General features: G+C 37.0%; 1 protein-coding gene across 11 annotated transcripts in view; it reads right to left on the reverse strand.

The window, feature by feature from the left end:
* Nucleotides 1–12,717: 12,717 nt before the first annotated feature.
* CRACD (capping protein inhibiting regulator of actin dynamics) overlaps nucleotides 12,718–20,833 on the reverse strand; it is a 230,569-nt gene continuing 222,453 nt past the window's right edge. For 10 of the 11 annotated variants that reach the window (XM_036227914.1, XM_036227913.1, XM_036227910.1 and 7 more), the window contains 3 exons: nucleotides 18,658–18,848; nucleotides 17,882–18,074; nucleotides 12,718–15,897 (listed from right to left, as the gene is read on the reverse strand). In XM_036227914.1, coding sequence (XP_036083807.1) covers nucleotides 15,737–15,897; nucleotides 17,882–18,074; nucleotides 18,658–18,848 — 545 coding nt within the window. In that variant the 3' untranslated portion in view covers nucleotides 12,718–15,736. The remainder of the gene's footprint in view (nucleotides 15,898–17,881; nucleotides 18,075–18,657; nucleotides 18,849–20,833) is intronic. The other variant, XM_036227912.1, reaches the window with a different exon arrangement.

Raw genomic sequence — 20,833 nt, forward strand, 5'->3', positions numbered from 1 at the left:
AAAGGTTTTTAAAGGTAGGATCTATTTTTCAAATTAGGTTCCTTACGTAGTATTTTTATTTTAAATTTGGGGTAACATTGGTTAATAACAGTAAATTTAAGGTGTATAACTTTATATAATTCGACATCTGTATACTCTATTGTATGCTTACCAACTGAAGTCACCATATATTTGACCCATATATTTGACCTACTTTACCATGCATTACCCTCTTTATCCTCCCTCCACCCTCCTTCCCCTCTGGTAACCACCATTCTGTTGTCTATAGCTATGAGTTTGTTTGTTTTTTGTTGTTGTTGCTTTTTGTGAAATAATAAGGTTCTTACCCTTTTCCATACTACTTATTTCACTTAGCATTATACTCTCAAGATCCATCCAGTGTTTCAAATGGTAATATTTCATCTTTTTTATGGCTGAATAGTATTCCATTGTTTATATGTACTACATCTTCTTTATCCAATCATCAATCAAAGGACACTTAGGTTTTTCCATGCTTGGCTATTGTGAATACTACTACAATGAACATAGGGGTACAAAAATCTTTACAAATAAGTTTTAAACTTTTCTGGTGGATACCCAGAAGAAGCATTGCTGGGTCATATGGTAATTCTATTCTTGATTCTTTGAGGAACCACCAGACTGTTTTTCATAGTGGCTGTACCAATTTACATTCCCATCAGCAGTGCACACCAGGATTCCCTTTTCTCCACACCTCTCCAACATTTATTTCTTGTCTTATTGATAATAGCCATTCTAACAGGTAAGAGGTAGTATCTCATTGTGGTGTTGATTTATATTTCTCTTATAGCTAATAAGGTTGAGCATCTTTTCATATATCTGTTGGTTATCTGTATATCTTCCTTGGAAAAGTGTCTTCAGTTCTTCTGCCCCTTTTTAATTGAACTGTATTTTTATTGTCGAATTGTATGAGTTTTTTATATGTTTTGGATATTAGTCCCTTATTGGAGGTATCATTTGAAAATATCTTCTCCCATTTGGTTGTTTACCTTTTGTTGATGGTTTCTTTTGCTGAGCAGAAGCTTTTTTAGTTTGATGTAGTTTCATTTATTTTTGTTTTTTATTTCCGTTGCCTTTGGGGTTAAGTTCATAAAAACTCCTCTGAGACCAAGATCCATATGTTTAGTAACTGTTTTCTTCTATGTATTTTCTTTTTCAGGTCTTTCATCTATTTGAGATTTTGTGTATGATGTCAGCATACTGGTTTCATTCTTTTGCATGTGGCTTTCCAGTTTTCCCAACTCCATTCATTGAAGAAACTTTCCTTCCTCCGTTATATGTTTTTGACTCCTTTGTTGAAAATTAGTTGCCTATGTATGTGTGGGTTTACTTCTGAGGTCTCAATTCTATTCCATTAGTTTGTGTGCCTGTTTTTCTGACAATACCATACTCTTTTGATTACTGTAACTTCATAGCGTAGTTTAAAGTCAGGGAGTATGATACCTCTGGCTTTTATTTTTTTCTCCCTCAGGATTGCTTTGGCAGTTTGGGGTCCTTTGTGGTTCCATACAAATTTAAGGATTTTTTGTTTTATTTCTGTGAAAAATGACACTGAGATTTTAATTCTGATTGCTTTAGGTACTATGGCTATTCAAACAATGTTAATTCTTCTAATCTACGAACAAGGAATATTTTTCCACTTCTTTGTGTCCTTCTTTTTTTTGTTTTTGTTTTTGTTTTTTACTTTTTTCCCAGCTTTATTGAGATATAATTGGCATATAACATTGTGTTAAAAATACAATGCGATGATTTGTTATACATATATACTGCAAAATAACTACCTTAATAAAGTTAGTTAACATATCCATCACCTCACATGATTACCATTTTGGGGTATGTGTGCAATTGAAAATATTTAACATCTACTTGCTTAGCAACTTTCAAGAATACAATAGAGTATTGTTAAATATAGTCACCATACTTGTACGTTAAAAGGTCCCCAGAATTATTCGTCTTATAACTGGAAGTTTGTACCCTTTGATCACTATCACCCATTTCCCCCACCCACCCTCTCCTCTGGCAACCACTAATCTATTATGTTTCTATGGGTTTGACTTTGAAATTTTTTTAGATTTATATATTAGATCATACAGTATTTGTCTTGCTCTGACTTATTTCACTATATGAGTTTGTTTGTTGCTTTTGTTTATAACATTATTAACATAATGACCTCAGTGTTCATCCATGTTGTTGCAAATGTTATGATATACTTTTCATAGGTGAAAAATTATTAACATGTCACATTTTCTTTATACATTCATCTGTCAACAGACTTTTATGTTGTTTCCATGTTTGTGAATGACGCTCCAATAAACATTGGAGTGTAGATATCTTTTTGAGAATGTGATTTAATTTTATTTGTGATTCACACACAAATCCCACAGAAGTGAGATTGCTGAATCATATGGTAGTTTTATTTTTTATTTTATGAGCAACCTCCATGCTGTTTTTTATAGTGGCTGCACCAGTTTACATTCCCACTAGCAGTGCCAAAAGGGTTCTTCTTGCTCCACATCCTCGTAAACAATTACGATCTCTTGTCCTTTTGATAATACTCATTCTTACAGGAGTTAGGTCATATCTCATTGTGGTTTTAATTTTGCATTCTCCTAATCATTAGAGATGTTAAACACATTTTCATGTACCTCTTAGCCATTTGCATAACTTTTAATTTTTTTTTTTTATGGTGACGTTGACTAACAAAATCCAATAAGTTTCAGCTGTACACTTTAACAGTGAGGCATATATATGTTTACACTGTGGTGTAACGCATCTCTCATAGTTAGATTTCTTTCTGTCACCACATATTTTGACCCCTTTTATCCCGTCTACCTACCCCTAGCCTACCCTCTGGTAACCACAAGTCTATTGTCCATGTCCATTAGTCTCTGTTTGTTTGTCCCGTTCATTTGTTGCTTTTAGGTTTATATCCCACATATAAGGGATATCATGTGATTTTCAACTTTTTCTGTCTGGCTTATTTTGCTTAGCATGATTATCTCGAGGTCCATATTGTCACAAATAGCAGTATTTCATCTCCTCTTATGGCTGAATAATATTCCACTGTATATATGTACCACAGCTTCTTTAGCCAATCATCTATCGTAGGACACTTTGATTGTTTCTATGTACTGGACATCTTTTCAGATGTGGGTTTTCAAGTCTTTGGGGTAAATATCCAGTTAGAGGGATTGCTGGATCATATGGTAGATCAATTCTTAGTTTTTTGAGGAACCTCCATACTGTTTTCCATTGTGGCTGTACCAATTTGCAGTCCCACCAGCAGTGTATGAGGGTTCCTTTTTCTCTGCATCCTCTCCAACATTTGTTATTACTTATCCTGTTGATAACAGCTATTCTAACAGGTGTGAGATGGTATCTCATTGTAGTTTTGATTTGCATTTCCCTAATAGCTAGTGATGTTGACCATCTCTTCATACGTTTGTTGGCAATTTGTATGTCTTCTTGGGAGAAGTGTATGTTCAGATCCTCTGCCCATTTTTTCATTGGATCATTTGTTTTTTTGTTGTTATTGAGTTGCATGAGTTCTTTGTATATTTTGGATATTAGGCCCTTATCGGAGTTGTTGCTTGCAAATATATTCTCCCATTTGGATGGCTGTCTCTTTACCTTGTCGATAGTTTCTTTTGCTGTGCAGAAGCTTTTTAGTTCGATGTAGTCCCAGTCATTTATTTTTGTTTTTACTTCACTTGCCTTTGAGGTCGAATTCATAAAATCCTCTTTAAGTCCAAGGCCCTTGAGTTTAGTTCTTATGTTTTCTTTTATGCATTTTATTGTTTCAGGTCTTATATTCAGGTCCTTAATTCATTTTGAGTTAATTTTGCTGTGTGGTAATAGACAACAGTCTAGTTTTATTCTTTTACAGGTGGCTTTCCAGTTTTCCCAGCACCATTTATTGAAAGGGGTTTCTTTTCTCCACTGTATCCTTTTGGCATTTTTGTCAAAAATTATTTGCCCATATAAATATGGGTTTACTTCTGGACTCTTGATTCTGTTCCACTGGTCCGTGTGTCCATTTTTCTGCCAATACCATGCCATTTTGATAATTGTTTCTTTGTAGTATAATTTGAAATTGGGCAGGGTGATCCCTCCAGCCTCATTCTTTTTTTCTCAGGATGGCTTTGGCAATTCGGGGTCTTTTGTGCTTCCATACAAATCTGATGATTTTTTATTATATTTCTTTAAAAAATGAGGATTGCCTTAAATCTGTATAATGCTTTAGGTAATGTGATCATTTTAACTATGTTGATTCTTCCAATCCAAGAACACGGAATATCTTTTCATTTCTTTGTATCTTCTTCGATTTCTTTTAATAAGGCCTTATAATTTTTATTATATAGGTCCTTCATTTGTTGCGTTAAATTTATTCCTAGGTATTTTATTCTTTTTGTTACAATTGCAAAAGGCATTATTTTTTCAACTTCTTTTTCTGTTGCTTCATTATTAAAGTATAGGAACGCTATGGACTTTTGAGCATTGATTTTGTATCCAGAGACTACCGTATTTGCTTATTGTTTCTAGTAGTGTTCTCGTGGAGACTTTAGGGTTTTCTATATAGAGAATCCACAAATAGTGACAGTTTGACTTCTTTGTTTCCTATTTGGGTTTCTTTTATATCTTTCTCTTGTCTGATTGCACTTGCTAGGACTTCCAATGTTATATTGAATAACAGTGGTGATAGTGGACAGCCTTTCCTTGTTCCTGATCTTAAAGGGAAGGTTTTTAGTTTTTCACCATTAAGTAAAATGTTGGCTGAGGGTCTGTCATATATGGCCTTTATTATGTTAAGGAATTTTCCTTCTATACCAATTTTGTTAAGTGTTTTGATCATAAATGGATGCTGTATCTTGTTGAAGGCTTTTTCTGCATCTATTGATATGATCATATGATTATTATTTTTTAATTTGTTTATGTGGTGTATCACATTAATCGATTTGCATATGCTGAACCATCCCTGTGCCCCTGGGATGAAGCCCACTTGATCATAGTGTATACTCTTTTTAATATGTTGCTGTATTTGGCTCATTAGTATCTTATTTAGGATTTTTGCATCTGTATTCATGAGTGATATTGGTCTGTAGTTTTCATTTTTTTGTGTTATCTTTACCAGGTTTTGGTATCAAGGTAATATTGACCTCATAAAATGTGTTGGGAAGTATTGCCTCCTCTTTGATTTTTTGGAAGAGTTTGAGAAGAATAGGTATTAAATCTTCTTTGAGCGTTTGGTAGAATTCACTGGTGAAGCCATCTGGTCCTGGACTTTTACTTTTTGGTAGGTTTTTGATGATTGTTTCAATTTTCATACTGCTGATCAGTCTACTTAGATTTTCCAGATCTTCTTGATTCAGTCCAGGAAGATTGTATTTTTCTAAGCACTGATCCATTTCTTCTAGGTTATTAAATTTGGTGTTATATACTTTTTCATAGTATTCTTGCATGATCCTTTGTATTTCTGTGATGTCAGTCATAATTTCCCCTCTTTCATCCCTGATTTTGTTTTTGTCTTTTCTCTTTTTTCCTTAGTGAGTCTAGCCAGAGCTTTGTCAATTTTATTCAACTTTTCAAAGAACCAGCTCTTTGTTGCATTTATTTTTTCTATTATTTGTGTTTGTTTGTTTTCAATTTCATTTAATTCTGCTCTAATTTTGATTATTTCTTTCCTTCAGCTGCCTTTAGGCTTCATTTGTTATCCCTTTTCTAGTTTTTTAAGATGAACCATTAGGCTGTTTATTTGGGCTCGTTCTTGTTTTTGGAGATAAGCCTGTAATGATATGAACTTTCCCCTTATGACCACTTTTGCTGTGTCCCAAAAGTTTTGATATGTTGTACTGTCATCATTCCTTTCTATGTATCTCTTGATCTCTCTTTTTATTTCTTCTCTGACTCAGTTAGTCTTCAGTAACATGTTGTTTAATCTCCATGTGTTTGTGTTTCTTCCTGATTTCTTTTGCAGTTGATCTCTAGTTTCAAAGCATTATGATCAGTGAATATGGTTGGTATGATTTCAACCCTGTTATATTTGTTGAGGCTATCTCTGTGTCCCAGTATGTGGTCGTTCCTTGAGAACATTCCATGTGCACTAGAGAAGAATGTATATGCAGCTGTTTTGGCATGGAAGGCTCTGTAAATGTCAATTATGTCCAGTTGGTCTAATGTGTCATTTAATGTGTCATCTCCTTATTGATTTTCCGTTTGGATGATCTGTCCATATATGACAGTAGGTCATTTAGGTCCCTACTATGATAGTGTTTTGGTCTATTTCTCCCTTTAGTTCTGTTAGTAATTGCTTTACATATTTTGGGGCTCCCTGATTGGGAGTATAGTTATTAATAAATATTATGTCTTCTTGGTACATAATTCCCTTTATCATTATGAAGTGTCCCTCAGTATCTTTCTTTACTTTTTTTATTTTGAAGTCTATTTCATCCGATATTAGCACCACTACTCTCACTTTTCTCTGAATATCATTTGCTTGAAATTTCATTTTCCACCCTTTTACTTTGAGTCTATATTTGTCTTTGGAAGTGAGATGTGTCTCTTGGAGGCAGCCTATGGTTGGGTTTTCTTTTTTTGTTCCAATCTGCAATTCTGTGCCTTTTTATTAGTGAGCTCAGTTCATTTACATTTAGGGTGATTATTGAAATATGAGGTCTTCTTACAGCCATTTCCCTGGCTGCCCTGAGAATTCTGTTTTGTCGTTGATTTTATAATTTTAATACAATGTGTTTTGGTGAAGGCCTATTTGGGTTGAGATAATTGGATGTTCTGTTGACTTCTTGAATTCCAAGCTCCAGCTCATTCCTTAGATTTGGGAAATTCTCATCAACTATTTGTCTGAAAATGCTTTCTAATTCCTGCATCTTTTTCTCCCCTTCAAGAATGCCCATTATTCTTGTTTATGCTCCTGATGGTATCAGCTAGTTCTTGGAATTTCTCTTTCATTATTTTTCCTTCTTCAGTTTCTCTCTTCTTCCTTTTGATTTATTTCTAGATTTCTGTCTTCGATATCATTGATCCTTTCCTCCATTTGGTCGACTCTATTTCCCAAGCTTGCTATTTCATTTTCAACTCTTGCAGTGTGTTCTTTAACTCCAGAAGTTCTATTCGGTTCTTTTTTGAGGGTTTCAATCTCCTTGCTAAAGAACTCATTCTGCTCATCTAGTTGTTTTTTTCTGTTCCAGAAATTGTTAATATGATTTGTTTCAGAACTCTTTGAGTTTTTCCAGAAGTACCATCCTGAATTCTCTGTCATTTAAGTAACATATTTCTATGTAAGTTTATTTTCTGGAGATTGTTCTATTTCTTTCTGAGATGCCTTGTCACCTTGGTTGTTCATGACGTTTAATGGACTATTTCTCCACCTGGGCATTAATGGAAGTATATTCTGCTTTTTTCCCAGAAAAAAAGATTTATTATATATAAAGGTCTCTCTTGAGCCTATTGCAAAAAAAAAAGGTGTTTTTCTTTTGGTTTCCAGTAGGTAACATCTAAACCTCTTGGATCCCTGCTTTATTTAAAGCCTTAATAATGCTGTTTTTTTTCTTATAGATGTTTAATCACACTCGCTACCCTCAGCCTCAGTCCCTGTCAGTGTTAGCAATAGTTCTGATGGCATTTGCTCTGATTCCCCTGGAATTCCATGATGTTTGGTCTTGGAGGATATGGAGGGAGGGGTCCTCTGTGTTGGGGGATGGGGGCTATGGCTCTGCCTCGGTTTTGCAGTTGCGGCTGTTAAAAATCAACTGTTATTTCTCTGCCATCCCCATTTCTCTGCCATAACCGCTTCTCTGCTTTGTGCCTGATGCCTAGACACTGCCACGGGCCACGTGGAGCTCACGGCTCTCCTAGGCAGGACTGTTCAGGGAACCTGCTGAACTTTCTCCCCTCCTTCTCCTCCTACAGGAAGCTCTGGTGGCTGCGAGAGGCAGCTTCTTTTTTTCTCCCAGTCTACCACCCAACACATGGGGTTCTGACACATGGTAGCTCTTACGTGTAGATCCTACACTCAGATGTCCTGGTGTGCAGTTTGGGTGCTTTTTTTCGGTTGAGTTTTAGATGTTCAGCTTGTTGTTTCAAGGGAAGAGATCTGGGGACGTCTCTCCACTATTTTTCTGACCTCTTGTGTCTTCTTTAATTTTTCCAATAATGTCTTGTCCTTTTCAGTGTACAGGTCTTTTGTGTCCTTTGCTAAGTTTATTCCTAGGTATTTTATTTTATTTTTGTTGGAATTGTAAATGGGGTTGTTTTCTTCAATTCTCTCTTTTTTAAAAAATATATATACATATATATGTATACATATGTGTATATATGTCTGTATATATATACACACATATATATGTATGTGTATGTATATATACAGACATACATATGTGTGTGTATATATATACATATGTATGTGTATATATATATCTCTATAGATAGCATTGTGTGTTCACCACCCATAGTTAGATTTCTTTCTGTCATCTCTTGAATTCTCTTTTTGTTATTTAATTTTTAGTATATAGGAATGCAACAGATTTTTGGATATTGATTTTGTAACCTGCAACTTTAATGTGTTTGTTTATTATGTGTAATAGTCTTTTGGTGGAGTCCTTAGAGAATCATGTCATCTGCAAATAGTGACAGTTTTATTTCTTCATTCCCAGTTTAGGTGCCTTTAATTTCGTTACTTGCCTCATTGCTCTGGCTGGGACTTCCAGTACTAGGTTGAATAATGGTAGCAAGAGTGGGCATCCTTGTTTTCCTAATCTTGAAAAGCTTCCAGTTTTTCACCATTGAGTATGGTATTAGCTGAAGGTTTGTCATATATGGCTTTTATGTGTTGAGATACTTTCCTGCTATACCCATTTTATTGAGTGTTTTGATCATAAATGCATGTTATATCTTGTCAAATGCTTTTTCTGCCTTTTTAGATATGATCATATGATTTTTTTATCTTTTTTTTTTTTTCATGTGGTGTATCACATTGATTGATTTCTGTATGTTAACTATCCGTGAGTCCCTGGAATGAATCCCACTTGATTGTGATGTATTGTCTTTTCAATATATTGTTGTATTCTATTTCCTAGTATTTTGTTTAGGATTTTTGCATCTATATTCATCAGCAATGTTTTTCTATTTTTAAAAATTCTCTATTTTACTTCTGACAAGTTTTTTATTATTTCCTTCCTTCTACTTACTTCAAGTTTTGTTTATTCTTTTTCTAGTTTCTTTGATGTAAAGTTAGATTGTTTATTTGGGATTTTTTGTGTTTCTTGAGGTAGGCTTGTGTACCTATGAACTTCTCAGAATTGCTTTTGCTGGAGCTCATAAATCCTGGAAAGTTATGTTTTCATTTTCATTTGTCTCAAGGAAGTTTTTGACTTCCTGTTTTATTTCCTCTTTGATCTATTGGTTGTTTAGTAGCAAGTTGTTTAATCTCTATTTCTGTTATTTCCAGTTTTCTTCCTATAGTTAATTTCTGGTTTTATGCCATTGTGGTCAGAAAATATGATTGATACAATTTCAGTATTCTTGAATTTTTTGTGACCTGATATGTGGTCTGCCCTGGAAAATGTTCCAAGTGCACTTGAGAAAAATATGTAATCTCCAGAAATATATAAATGTCTATTTAGTTGATCTGGTCTTATGTAGCATATAGGCTATTATTTCTTTATTAATTTTCTGTCTGGATGATCTAGCCATTGAGGCAAGTGGAGTATTAAAGCCCCCAACTATTATTGTATTACCGTTAATTTCTCCCTTTATGTCTGTTAATATTGGTTTCATATAGTTGGGTGCTCCCAAGTACATTGTTACAACCTCTTCTCGAGCTATGTCCTTTTCTTGGATTGTGCTTCTTTGCCCCTTTCTACATCTACATTCTTTGTTTTAAAGTCTATTTTGTATTTTGTCTGGTATGAGTATTGCTACCCCAGCTTTCTTTCCATTTCCATTTCCATGGATATATATATATATATATATAAATTCCTTCACTCTCAGTCTGTGTTTCTTTCAATTTAAAGTGAGTCTCTCATAGGCGGCATATAAATGGGTCTTTTTTTTTTCCATTTTGCTACCCTGTGTCCTTTGATTGAAGCACTTAATCCATTTACATTTAAAGTAATTATTGATAGATATTTGCTTATTGCCATTTTGTTAATTTTTTGGTTGTTTTTGTTGTTCTCTGTTCATTTCTTCTCTTGATCTCTTTCCTCTTAACTTGCTGGTTTTCTTTAGTGTTTGGTTTGGGTTCCTTTCTGTTTATATTTATTGGTAGGTTTTTGTTTTGTGGTTACTATGAGGTTTACATATATCATCTATATCTATGGCAGTCTATTTTAAGCTGGTAGGCATTTAAGTTCGAACACATTCTAAAAGCAGTACATTTTTACTCCCCCTTTCTTTTGTTTTTCACATTATATTGTCTGTTTTGTGTGTGTGTGTGTATTCCCTATTTAGTTATAGCTCATTTTGCTACTTTTGTATTTTAACCTTCATATTAACTTTTTAGTGGTTAATTCATCATGTTATATATTTGCCTTTAACAGTGAAATTTTTTTCTTTACTGTATTTTCTTATTTCTGGTTATGATCTTTTCTGCATAAAGAAGATCCTTTAACATTTCTATTAAAGCTGGTTTAGTGGTAGTGAACTCCTTAAGTTTTGGCTTGTCTATAAAACTATATTTTACCTTCAATTCTGAATGATAACCTTGGTGGGTACAGTATTATAGGTTGTAGGTTTCTTTCGATACTTTAAATATTTCTTGCCACTCCCTTCTAGCCTGTAAAGTTGATGCTATAAAATCATAGTCTTATAGGTTTTCCCTTGTATGACATGTTTTTTTCTTCTTGCTACCTTCAAGATTGTTTCTTTATCCTCAACTTTTACCATTTTAATTACAATATGTCTGGTTGTGGGCCTTTTTGGATTAATTTTGTTTGAAATGTCCTGTGTTTCCTAGACCTGAATGTTCGTTTCCTTCTCTAGATTAGGAAAGCTTTCAGACTTTATTTCTTCAAATATACTTCCTGCCCCTTTTTCTCTTGTCTCCTGGAATCCCTAAAATGCAAATGTTAGAGCACTTGACATTGTCCCAGAAGTCCCTTATACTTTCTCCATTTTTAAAAATTCTTTTTTCATTTTGCTCTTGTGATTAGGTGATTTTCACTATTCTATCTTCCAGGTTACTAATCTGTTGTTCTGCATTAACTAAGCTGCTGTCTATTCCTTCTAATATATTTTTCACTTCAGTTAATGTATTCTTCATCTCGGATGGCTTTTTATTATATTTTATAACTCCGTTGAAGTTATCTCTGAGTTCCTCTATTTTCTCAAGTTTGTTGAGCATCTTTATGACCATTTCTTTGAATTCTTTATCAGGCAAATTCATTGACTTCATTTTATTGGAGTGTTTTTCTACAATTTTTTTTCTTATTCCTTCATTTGGGACATATATTCTTCTGTCACTCCATTTTGTTTTTATTTTCTGTGTTTGTTCCTATGAGTTAGATGAAATAGCTCTCTCTCCTAGTCTTGAAAAAGTAGCCTCTGTGTAGACTTTGTGCTGAATGGTTTCAGCAGACTGGTTGTAGGGTGGGCACATGAGGTGTCTGATGTGCCACCTGGCCAGAAGGAATTAGTTCTAGGTGGGCAGCATGGTGGGTGTGCGCTTCCTTGCCCTTCGGATCCAGGTGGGGCTGTCCAGTGTGCCTGCAGCACTCACCGTCGCTTTGCCTGTTGCCCAAGCCTGGTCTGGATGGCGCTACTCTGAGTTTAAGCATTGCAGCACCCTACTAGTTCTATACTTACCCCTGACAGGGCAGCCCTGTGTGCACACACCACAGTACTTTGATAGTTGAACAGTTTGTCTAGACAGGGAAGCCCTATATGCCTGCACAGCATTGCCACACCAGTTCCTCACCTTCTCCACGCAGGGTAATCTCACGTGTGGGTACCACAGCGTTTTGCTAGTTCTGTACTCTCTCTGGGCAGGGTAGCCTGTATGTGCACATGGTCCAATAAGTGCATGCATTAGTGCCCTGCCATATCCGCTAGATCAATCTCTGAGTGTAGAGGCCCCATGTGTGTGGGCTATGGCACCCTCCTGATCCCGCCGGATCTAGCTCTGGGGTCAGGGTGGTGGCTGGGGATGAGCTACGGTGGCCCTGCAGGCCAGCCAGAGAAGCTGGATAGAAATCCCGCCCACACTCCAAGGGCAGAGGAATGTAAACAATAGCGCTCACCAGATCCTCTGCTCTTGGATGGTTCCCTCAGCTCCTGGAGAGCTCTCATGGCTTTCCAACCTTCTCCAGGTGGTCTCTTTTGTTTGTAATGCAAAAGCTGTTCAATTGGCCCTCAGTTGTAACTCAGGAGAAATTGCTCTAAATATAGGTATATATGTGATATACTCTTGGGAGAGGGCAAGCTCAGTATCCTCCTATACCTCCATCTTGGACACACATCCAAAATAGTATTTATCTTGATTACTGCGTTTTTGCACCCAAGGCAAGTACCTCACTCACATCACTCACTCCGGCCTAGGCCAGTCGTGTGGGTCAGTAGGTCTGGCCTGGGGCCCTAAGCTGTGTTTCTCATGTGGTCTCAGCTCATGCCTGTGCTGCTGTACCATGGCCCACACTTTGATTAAGGAAGTTGTAGGATCATATTGTCTGACATAGACCATTAGATTCCAACTTAGAATTGAGAGAAACATTTTATTTGCCCCTATTCATTATTTTTCTCCAAAAATACTTAGTGAAAAATATAAGGCATCATAGAAAATGCCTTGAAATTTTTCTTAACAAAATCTATGTAAATACGCGCTTGCTTGAAATTAGTAAAAATGTCACCTTGAAAAGGAAATTCCATCTGTGCTGAAGATTTTGTGGTTATTTTTTATTGAAAGATCTTTGTCCTTCAGTAATGGACAGATACATTTAAACTTTATACAACCAAAATTTCAAAATAACATTAAAATCACACTATGGTATTTTCATGGTTAAGTTTCACTTAATTTTATTGTTGGTAAAAATATTGCAAGACACTTGTAACTCTAATGTTTCTGCTTTAAAATAAGCAATTAAACTAAACATCACAAGAAGAGACCATAAATACATACTACAATTTGCTGGTAACTTGCTAAAATGATAATTTAATAGTAATTAATATATAAGAAACAATTGCACTTGAAAAATTTAAAAAGTAAACAAAAAACTCTAGGTTTATATATATATATATATATACACACATATATACACATATATGTGTGTATATATATATGTCTATGAACAGAGATTAATCATCTGTAACCTTGCCAGGAGAAGTATATGTTTGTTTTAATTTAAAAAAAAAAAGCTGTGTATTTAACATAGCAATCATTCATTTTTTAAAAAAAAGTCTTGAATTTTTAATGTTTTTATAGAATTTCCCCCATAGTTTGTTGATCAGAAAAGACTGCAACATAACTTAAGCAAAATAACACTTCATTGGTATTTAGTGCAAATTTGGAGTAATTTTTATATGAAATATTAAACACATAACCTTTAGAAATTGTTGGAAATAAATGCTGCAACTATGCTTTCCTCAGTATAATCTCCTTTTAAAGATTTTGATGGAGACTTTTTAACTGAGGTATTTCTCCTACTTTGTATGGGCTTGGTGGTTGATGAATCAGTATAGAGTGGATTCATCTACCACTCTGTTAATGATCTGATTTCTTTGCTTGTTTTTTTTTGCCATTACTGTGATACATCTCAGTAATGATTACATCTCCAAAGCTGAGATGAAAGAATAAATCAATTTAGAAGAATTATAGCACTGTAATTCCAGGGCTGTAGGTAGAAAAATTCCTATTAAAAAGTAGTATATTAGTGAGGAAATCATTGAAATTAACAAATGCCTACATATCTGATTTAGAAATGAACATCGTGTGGAAAACATGCAGTGGAATATTAATTGCTTTCCATAGCAATTAAAAAAAAAAGTTACCTCAATTCTTAATGGTCAGAAAGTCCAGTATATCTAATGAGTCCAACTTGTAAGAGTACAACTACCCACTTGACCACACGTGCCAGCTGCTACCATGAGGCTGAGCCACCATTTCCAGAACAAAAATGCCTTCTACATGGTAAATAACTTTGCTGTCATCCTTTAAAGTAAATGACAGAATAACAACACATTGCCTATTGAGTGAGCATAAAGGAAAATAATGATGCATACTAATACAATGTGTTTTTATAGGAGAGGGGGAAAGGAAGTAATTCCCTCTGCACTGGGCAAAGGATTTGTACTTATATTTTGGAGTCGGAAGCTAAGAAAATGGGAATATGCCAAAACTGTGGAATTTAAAGTTAGTGCCAGCAATGTGTGGGTTTGCTGTATGTCTGCTTCATGTAAAGAGGATTTAGGGAAATTAGTGAATATATGTGGCTTTTAAATTGCCAAGTCCCTTCTTTGTATTACATGTGTATAATAACAAGGCCACTTAAAGCTGAGATGTTTTTCAAAGGTAGCAAGGTGAATGCTCTATATTATAAGTGCTACTGAACATTGGACTCTAAATATGAATTGCTCGATTACGGTAAAGAAGCAAACTTCCAGTAGGAAGTCCTTAGTACAAAGCCTCTAAATCTTATCGTCCTGTTAACTTTTCCTAAAGACAAGAGACATATAAAGTCAATAGCCTCTTATATTTTATACTAAATGGCTGGTTGAGGAGATTTTGTTATTTTTCCCGTCTCACTTTTGCTTCTTTGGATGAGATGTCTCCCCGTCAGAGTTTTAAAAACTAGATTACAGTAGAAGCGGTATATACCAACATTCTCAACCTTACGGATATATCAGAATTCATCTGAAGAGTTTTTGCCAGAATGTATATTCATAGCCCTGTCCTCACAGGAGGCCTGGGATGGAACCTGGACATCATGAGAACCACTGTACTAGATGGGGATTCTCAGAATTTGTGGCTTCCTTTCCTTACTATATTAAATAAAAATGTCCCCTGGGAGCCAGCTCGGCCAAACATTTAACATGTCCTTAAGGAGAGCACTAGTATAGTGAGGCCTGTAGATCAACAGTGCAGTGGAAATGTGAATGGATTCGCTTTCTGTGTCACAGTTTTAGGGTGAGGAAAACTGATGAAAACCAGACATGACCACAAGTTGGGAGCTAGACTCTTCCTCACAGTTCCCAATTACTCACTGGATTCAGGAAAATGGGCATTCTTATTTCTATCTATATATGATCCTTTCACCATTATTGTAGAAAAAAGTAGAAAACTCCCCAAACATGGCAAGATAAATGTTCTAGAAAAAAGAAACTGGGAGTACAGATTCAAAAATATCATTACAGAGATTGGCAAACGTGCATGTTCCGAATGGTGTGCAGGTGTATACGTGTGGAAGGGCTGTGGAATGAGTGTGGCAGGCTCTCCCGGGGAGCTCTTAGTCTGGAGGTTTTGCTTCATGTGGTCCTTCGGACAGAATTTTCTCTTTAGAACTGCAAGGAGCTCAAGGCACCAGGACCTAGGGTTGTGCAAATACACTCTTTACAAGGAACATCACCAGTTCGGTTTCTAAACATTATTTTAGAGCCTAGAAAGCATGCTTCTTTTCCCTAGCTTGGTTTCTTTACCTCATATAAAAAAATAAATAAATAAAAAGGGCAAGAGAGTTGCCGATAACTGGCAACAACAGGAATGGACAAGAGTCACTCTTCACTTAATAATCTGTGGACAGTCGCTCCAGGCCTTGGCTTTCCTTTTGGCCAAAGCTAGCCAGGCTGGTTCTGTTGACACAGGGGCAACGTCTGGGGTAGAAAACCTCTTTGTGACTTCTTTCACCAGTGGCGCCGGGGGAGCTGAATCAGAGATCTCCACTGGATTGCATTTTGAAGGAAAAGGAGAAAGGTATAAGTCAGAGCCACGCTTTGATTTATCAGAGGTATGGGATTCAGAAAGGAAAACTCAAGTGAAACACTGGGTATATTTGGTGAGTAGAATTAGGGAAAGAAAACCATTATGTACAAAATTATAGTGATCACACTGCAGTTGATTCTAATTTCAGAGAATTTCTAGAAGTCTAATTTTTTCTGTGCACAAAAGCTATGCCTGCATAATAAAAAATAAAAGGTAAAATTTGTTATAACCAGTCAATTTCATGAAGGAAAAACTCAAACCAGCAGTTTCAATTTATCCAGCTGTGAGGTCAAAAGCCCCTGCCGCCACCAAGCATGCCCTGGGTCCCTTCCCCCTCAGGCCCACAGCCCAGACAGCTCTTAGGACTCCCAGTCTTGTCTAGCAATTCCTGTGTATCATATCACTTTCTTTACCAGACCTTAGAAGCTTCTTAAGGTAAGGGTTCCCATCTTCTCCTTGGGTCATATTTAGTGGCTGTGGCAATGGCCCACACATAGCAGAACTCAGGAAAGGCTGATGGAAAAGACAAATACCTCAGAAGGAAGGCTTGCTTTATTAAGCGAGCCACTCTGAATTGCATTAACCCTTTGGTGTTTCTAAGAAATCAGGAAGAGAAAGGTGTAATCTCTCTGACCTGACTTTGGAGCTTTCACTTTATTTTGGATGAATTCTGACATACTCATATGATGTTTAGAAACCTTAATTCCTGGGTATAAGATAAAATGAAATGATATACCCTTGGAGGTTCTTGAGAAATTGTACAGTGTTCCAAAGCGGTCTTCGAAAAAACTGTTTTCTCACCAAATAGTAAATATAGCTTTTATAGTGAGACCTCTTTACATTTCTAGACTTCAGCAAGCAGGTCACCAAGGCACAAAAAATTCCTAGTTTTGGAGCTTGAGTGTCCACAGAGCTGCCCAGTGGGGAAAACAGATGCTTTATTTACCCCTGGAGGAAATTTGTTTAGATTCATCCATCATCCAAGTGATTTGTAATAAAGAACTAGCTAGAAACATTATTAAATCATTTTACCTTTTAACAGGATAAAGAATTAAAAAATGTTTATGCGTCTCCTGTGTGTCAAGAACATATAAACACTGCTGTTGTTACATCAGGAACTTAGAGCTGAGCAACCTTGTTCTCTAAAGTCACAGCTGGGTCAGAAATTTGCTGTTTGAAATCACAACAGTAAAAGAGACCATCCCACTTTTCCCTGGAGCATCTGAGCCATGTGGGTCACTGATTCAGAAAAGCAGCTTCCATTTCCAACCCAGGTGCCGAGCTCCAGGTAGAGGTTTTCAGATACAGCTTCCAAACATTTATTTTAACTTTGTAGTGTCAAAGGAAGCAGGGCCCTGAGTCTATCTTTCATCCCGGGCTTGAGCTCAACCCCTTCATGTATACCCCTCGCCCTTGCTTTGCTTTGAGCATATCAAAATATTGCTCATCTAAATTTCACCTAAACTTCAGCCTTTTCCCCAAATGTCTCTTCCTTTTAGAGGTTCTGATGGTATGCAGTCTCCCCTGCTACAGCAAGTTAATAAGCCCAGTTTTGCTGGACTAAAGGCACTGGGACCCTGGAGAGGGCTCATATCACCTTGTTAACTGTTTAGGAATTTAGCAAATCAGTTGAAAATTGGTAGCTTGAAACTGGCCACGGTGGGAATATTTACACCCCAGCTCATGGCAAATACTACGAATCAGAAGTCTCTCCACTCCCCAAAGAGCTGATTGTTAAACATTTATCATCATACCACTGAGGGTGGGTGAGTTTCTGGGAATCTTTACCAGATGAGCTTTATCAGTTTACGAATGGGGTTACGAAACCTGTGCTTTGAAATGCGTAAAATGCTGTACTGATTATTAAGCTGGAAGAAATACAGTATGCTCTAAGAAGAAAAACCTGTAACTATGGTTAAATAGAAATGGAGTTGCTCTGTCTACCTGTCACAGATGTAGGAAGAGTGTTGGCCTTTTTCAGCTGTTCTCTGCGCTCGAGCCTGGACACTGCTGTCTCTGGCTGCTTCTCTTCTGGCTTCTTCTCTTCTGGCTTCTTCTCTTCTGGCTGAGCAGAGACCTTGTGCAGGGAACCAGCTCGGCTCACACTGCTGCTTCCAGGCTGCAGGCTGACACTGACCTGGTTGGGCAGAGAAAGTCAGGGAAAGTGTGTTTTCAACCTAAGCACATGGAAAGACTGCTGTGCAAGGCCTTGGGGGCTTCCTCCTGCCAGTCTTCATCATCTGCACCCAAAGGAGCTGCCAGAATGCACTTGGGACCAATATATACTCAACCCTGGGCCCTAACTGTGGAGCAGCTCAGTACAAATGTCCCAAAGAAAAAATACTACTTTCTGAGAAGAGTCCCATCAAACTGATGATAAAATCAGGGCCACGGAGCAAGACTCCTGATTTCCTCCCAACTCCCTGCTCAGATATAATCATTCCTCATATTTCTCACATAACTGTTGTGTACGTGGATCACTGCTACTAATTATATTGTTAATTCTGCCAAATCAGGTTACCTTGAGCATAAGGAAACTGAATCAAATTTCTAACTGAAAACATATCCCTAGTTTAATAGTGGTCAATCTGTTTATTGCTCTACCCTTCCTAAGTATTCGACACCACTCCCAGCTAACCTTTCTTTCTTAAGCCCTGCAACCATGAAAGAGAGCTAAGCACGAGAAAGGCAAGGTTGAAGGTGAAGACCAGGCTACTCACGTTCTCTCTCGGGAGCTTTTCTGCCTGTTTAGTCTCCCGGGCTTGCTTCCTTTCCTCTCGAGTAGCTTGCTGCTCCCGAAACCCCTTCTGCTTTTGCAGTGCTAACGTTACCCACAGCGGCTGCGCAGTTTCAACTTTATCCACAAGTTTGGAGCCATCTAGAGAGTGTCGGCTCTGAAGCACCGGCTTTTCTGTGGGGGAAAAAAAGACTGATATTGTGATTTATAATAAGAAATACATATTTGGTCTTTGTCTCCTTTTCTGGCACACAGCTCCTAAGAACTCTAAGAGATGAGAGCATAAAGGTGTCTCATGTTATGTTAATGAGATGACTTACATTAAATTGCACTTAAAGGAGGGGGATTGGGTAGGTGGGGAGGTGGTTGAGAAGCAGTTGCCTGGCGAACCAGCTGTGTGATAAGAGGGTTAGAACTTTCAGTCCTACCCTCCACCTGCTAGGAGGGGAGAGGGCTGAAGGTTGAATCAGTCGCCAATGACCAATGATTTAGTTAATTATGCCTATGTCATGAAGCCTCCATAAAAACCCAAAGGACAAGGTTCGGAGAGCTTCTAGGTTGATAAACACATGGAGGTGCTCGGAGAGTGGCCACCCAGAGAGCATGGAAGCTCCACACCCTTTCCCCATGCCTTGTCCTATGGATTTGTTCCATCTGGCTATTCCCGAGTTATATCCTTTTTTAATAAACCAGTGATCTAGTAAGCAAAATATTTCTCCGAGCTGCTCTAGCAAATTAATCAAACTAAGGAGGTGGTCATGAGAACCTCCGGTTTAACCCAATCAGAAGCACCTGCAGGATCTGACACTCTCTTGAGTTGAATTGTAAGACACCCAGCTGGTGTCCAAGAATTACTTGGTAGGGTGGGAACTCCTCTCCCTCAACAGCACATATTAGAATTGTGATTGGAATCAGTCAAGACAAGTGCTGGTTTTCAGTGAAACTAACTGAACTGCTCACTTATCTGGGTCCCTCAGCACTTAAAGCTTGTGACACATTAATCAGCCCACAAAATACTCAATTGTCCCTTCCCACCACAAAGTCTGTACTGATGCCTGAATGGCTCCCCTGGGTGGGAAAGTAATATCTTTGATCAACAGAAAAAACAAGAGCATGTCTCTTCCTTTGAAATAGAAAAATAAAATCTCTAGTGTCATAAAATCTCAGGCCTACAGGAGACTCAGGCAGTTATTTGATTATTTGTTGTTTTATTTTATTTTTTACTTTTAATTTATTTTTGTACAAACAATCTCCCCTCTCCCCCCTAAAATAACATTCTATGTGGAACTCTTATGTATGAAAAAAGAAAATGGGGCACTATTCTGTCTAGTGGGGCTGCTGAGGGGCAGCAGGGCTCTGAGGACCAGTGAGAAATGGCAACTTTGGTCCAACGCCCTCCTTTGAAAGACGTGAGTACTAGGGTCCAGAGTGATCAAGTGCATGTTCAAGGTCACCCAGCAGTTACCGTATAGGCTGAACTTTGAACCTAGGACTTTTGATTTATAATCTATGCTTCTCTTGTGGTTGATTGTCTCACCTATGCAACTGGGGGTAACACAATTTATAGGTGGGTGGTATCAGAGGTTGAGTAACTGAGCTCTGGAATTGAGCAGACCTGGGTTTGACCTTATGAGACCTTAGAAAAACTACTTAGCTTCTCTGAGCTTGAGTTTTAAAATCTCTAAAGTAGAGATGATAATGGCACATGCCTCATCAGGCTGCCGTGAAGAGTAAAAAAGATCCTGGGTATCAGAACATTTAGAACAGCGTTTGGCATATAGTAGTCACTCTACAAAAGTGAATGTTCTTATTGTTTATGTCTGTGAAACAATGATTTCCTCCTTCTCCCTCAAGTAAAAATTATGTACTTTTAGAGACAATCATTCTGGCATTGAATCCTTTACTGTCTTCAAAGGATAAGGGCTCAATATAGTCCTGTTCTTTTGGAACCTGATAGAATTTTACACTTTGATCATCCAGTACCTTCCCAACCAGGACTCTCAGTCAACTGAACTTTATATTGAGGAGAAAGAACCAAAGCAAATTTGAATTAGGAATTCAAGCACAACAAAGGGCAGATTCTATTTAATTTTCTATACCTTTTAAATCTATAATATTGCTATACAAAGATCATTCATATTTATAATAAGCCATTGTCA

Source organism: Rousettus aegyptiacus, unplaced genomic scaffold (genome assembly GCF_014176215.1).
Source record: "Rousettus aegyptiacus isolate mRouAeg1 unplaced genomic scaffold, mRouAeg1.p scaffold_m13_p_10, whole genome shotgun sequence".
In the NCBI taxonomy this organism is placed as follows: Eukaryota; Metazoa; Chordata; class Mammalia; order Chiroptera; family Pteropodidae; genus Rousettus; species Rousettus aegyptiacus.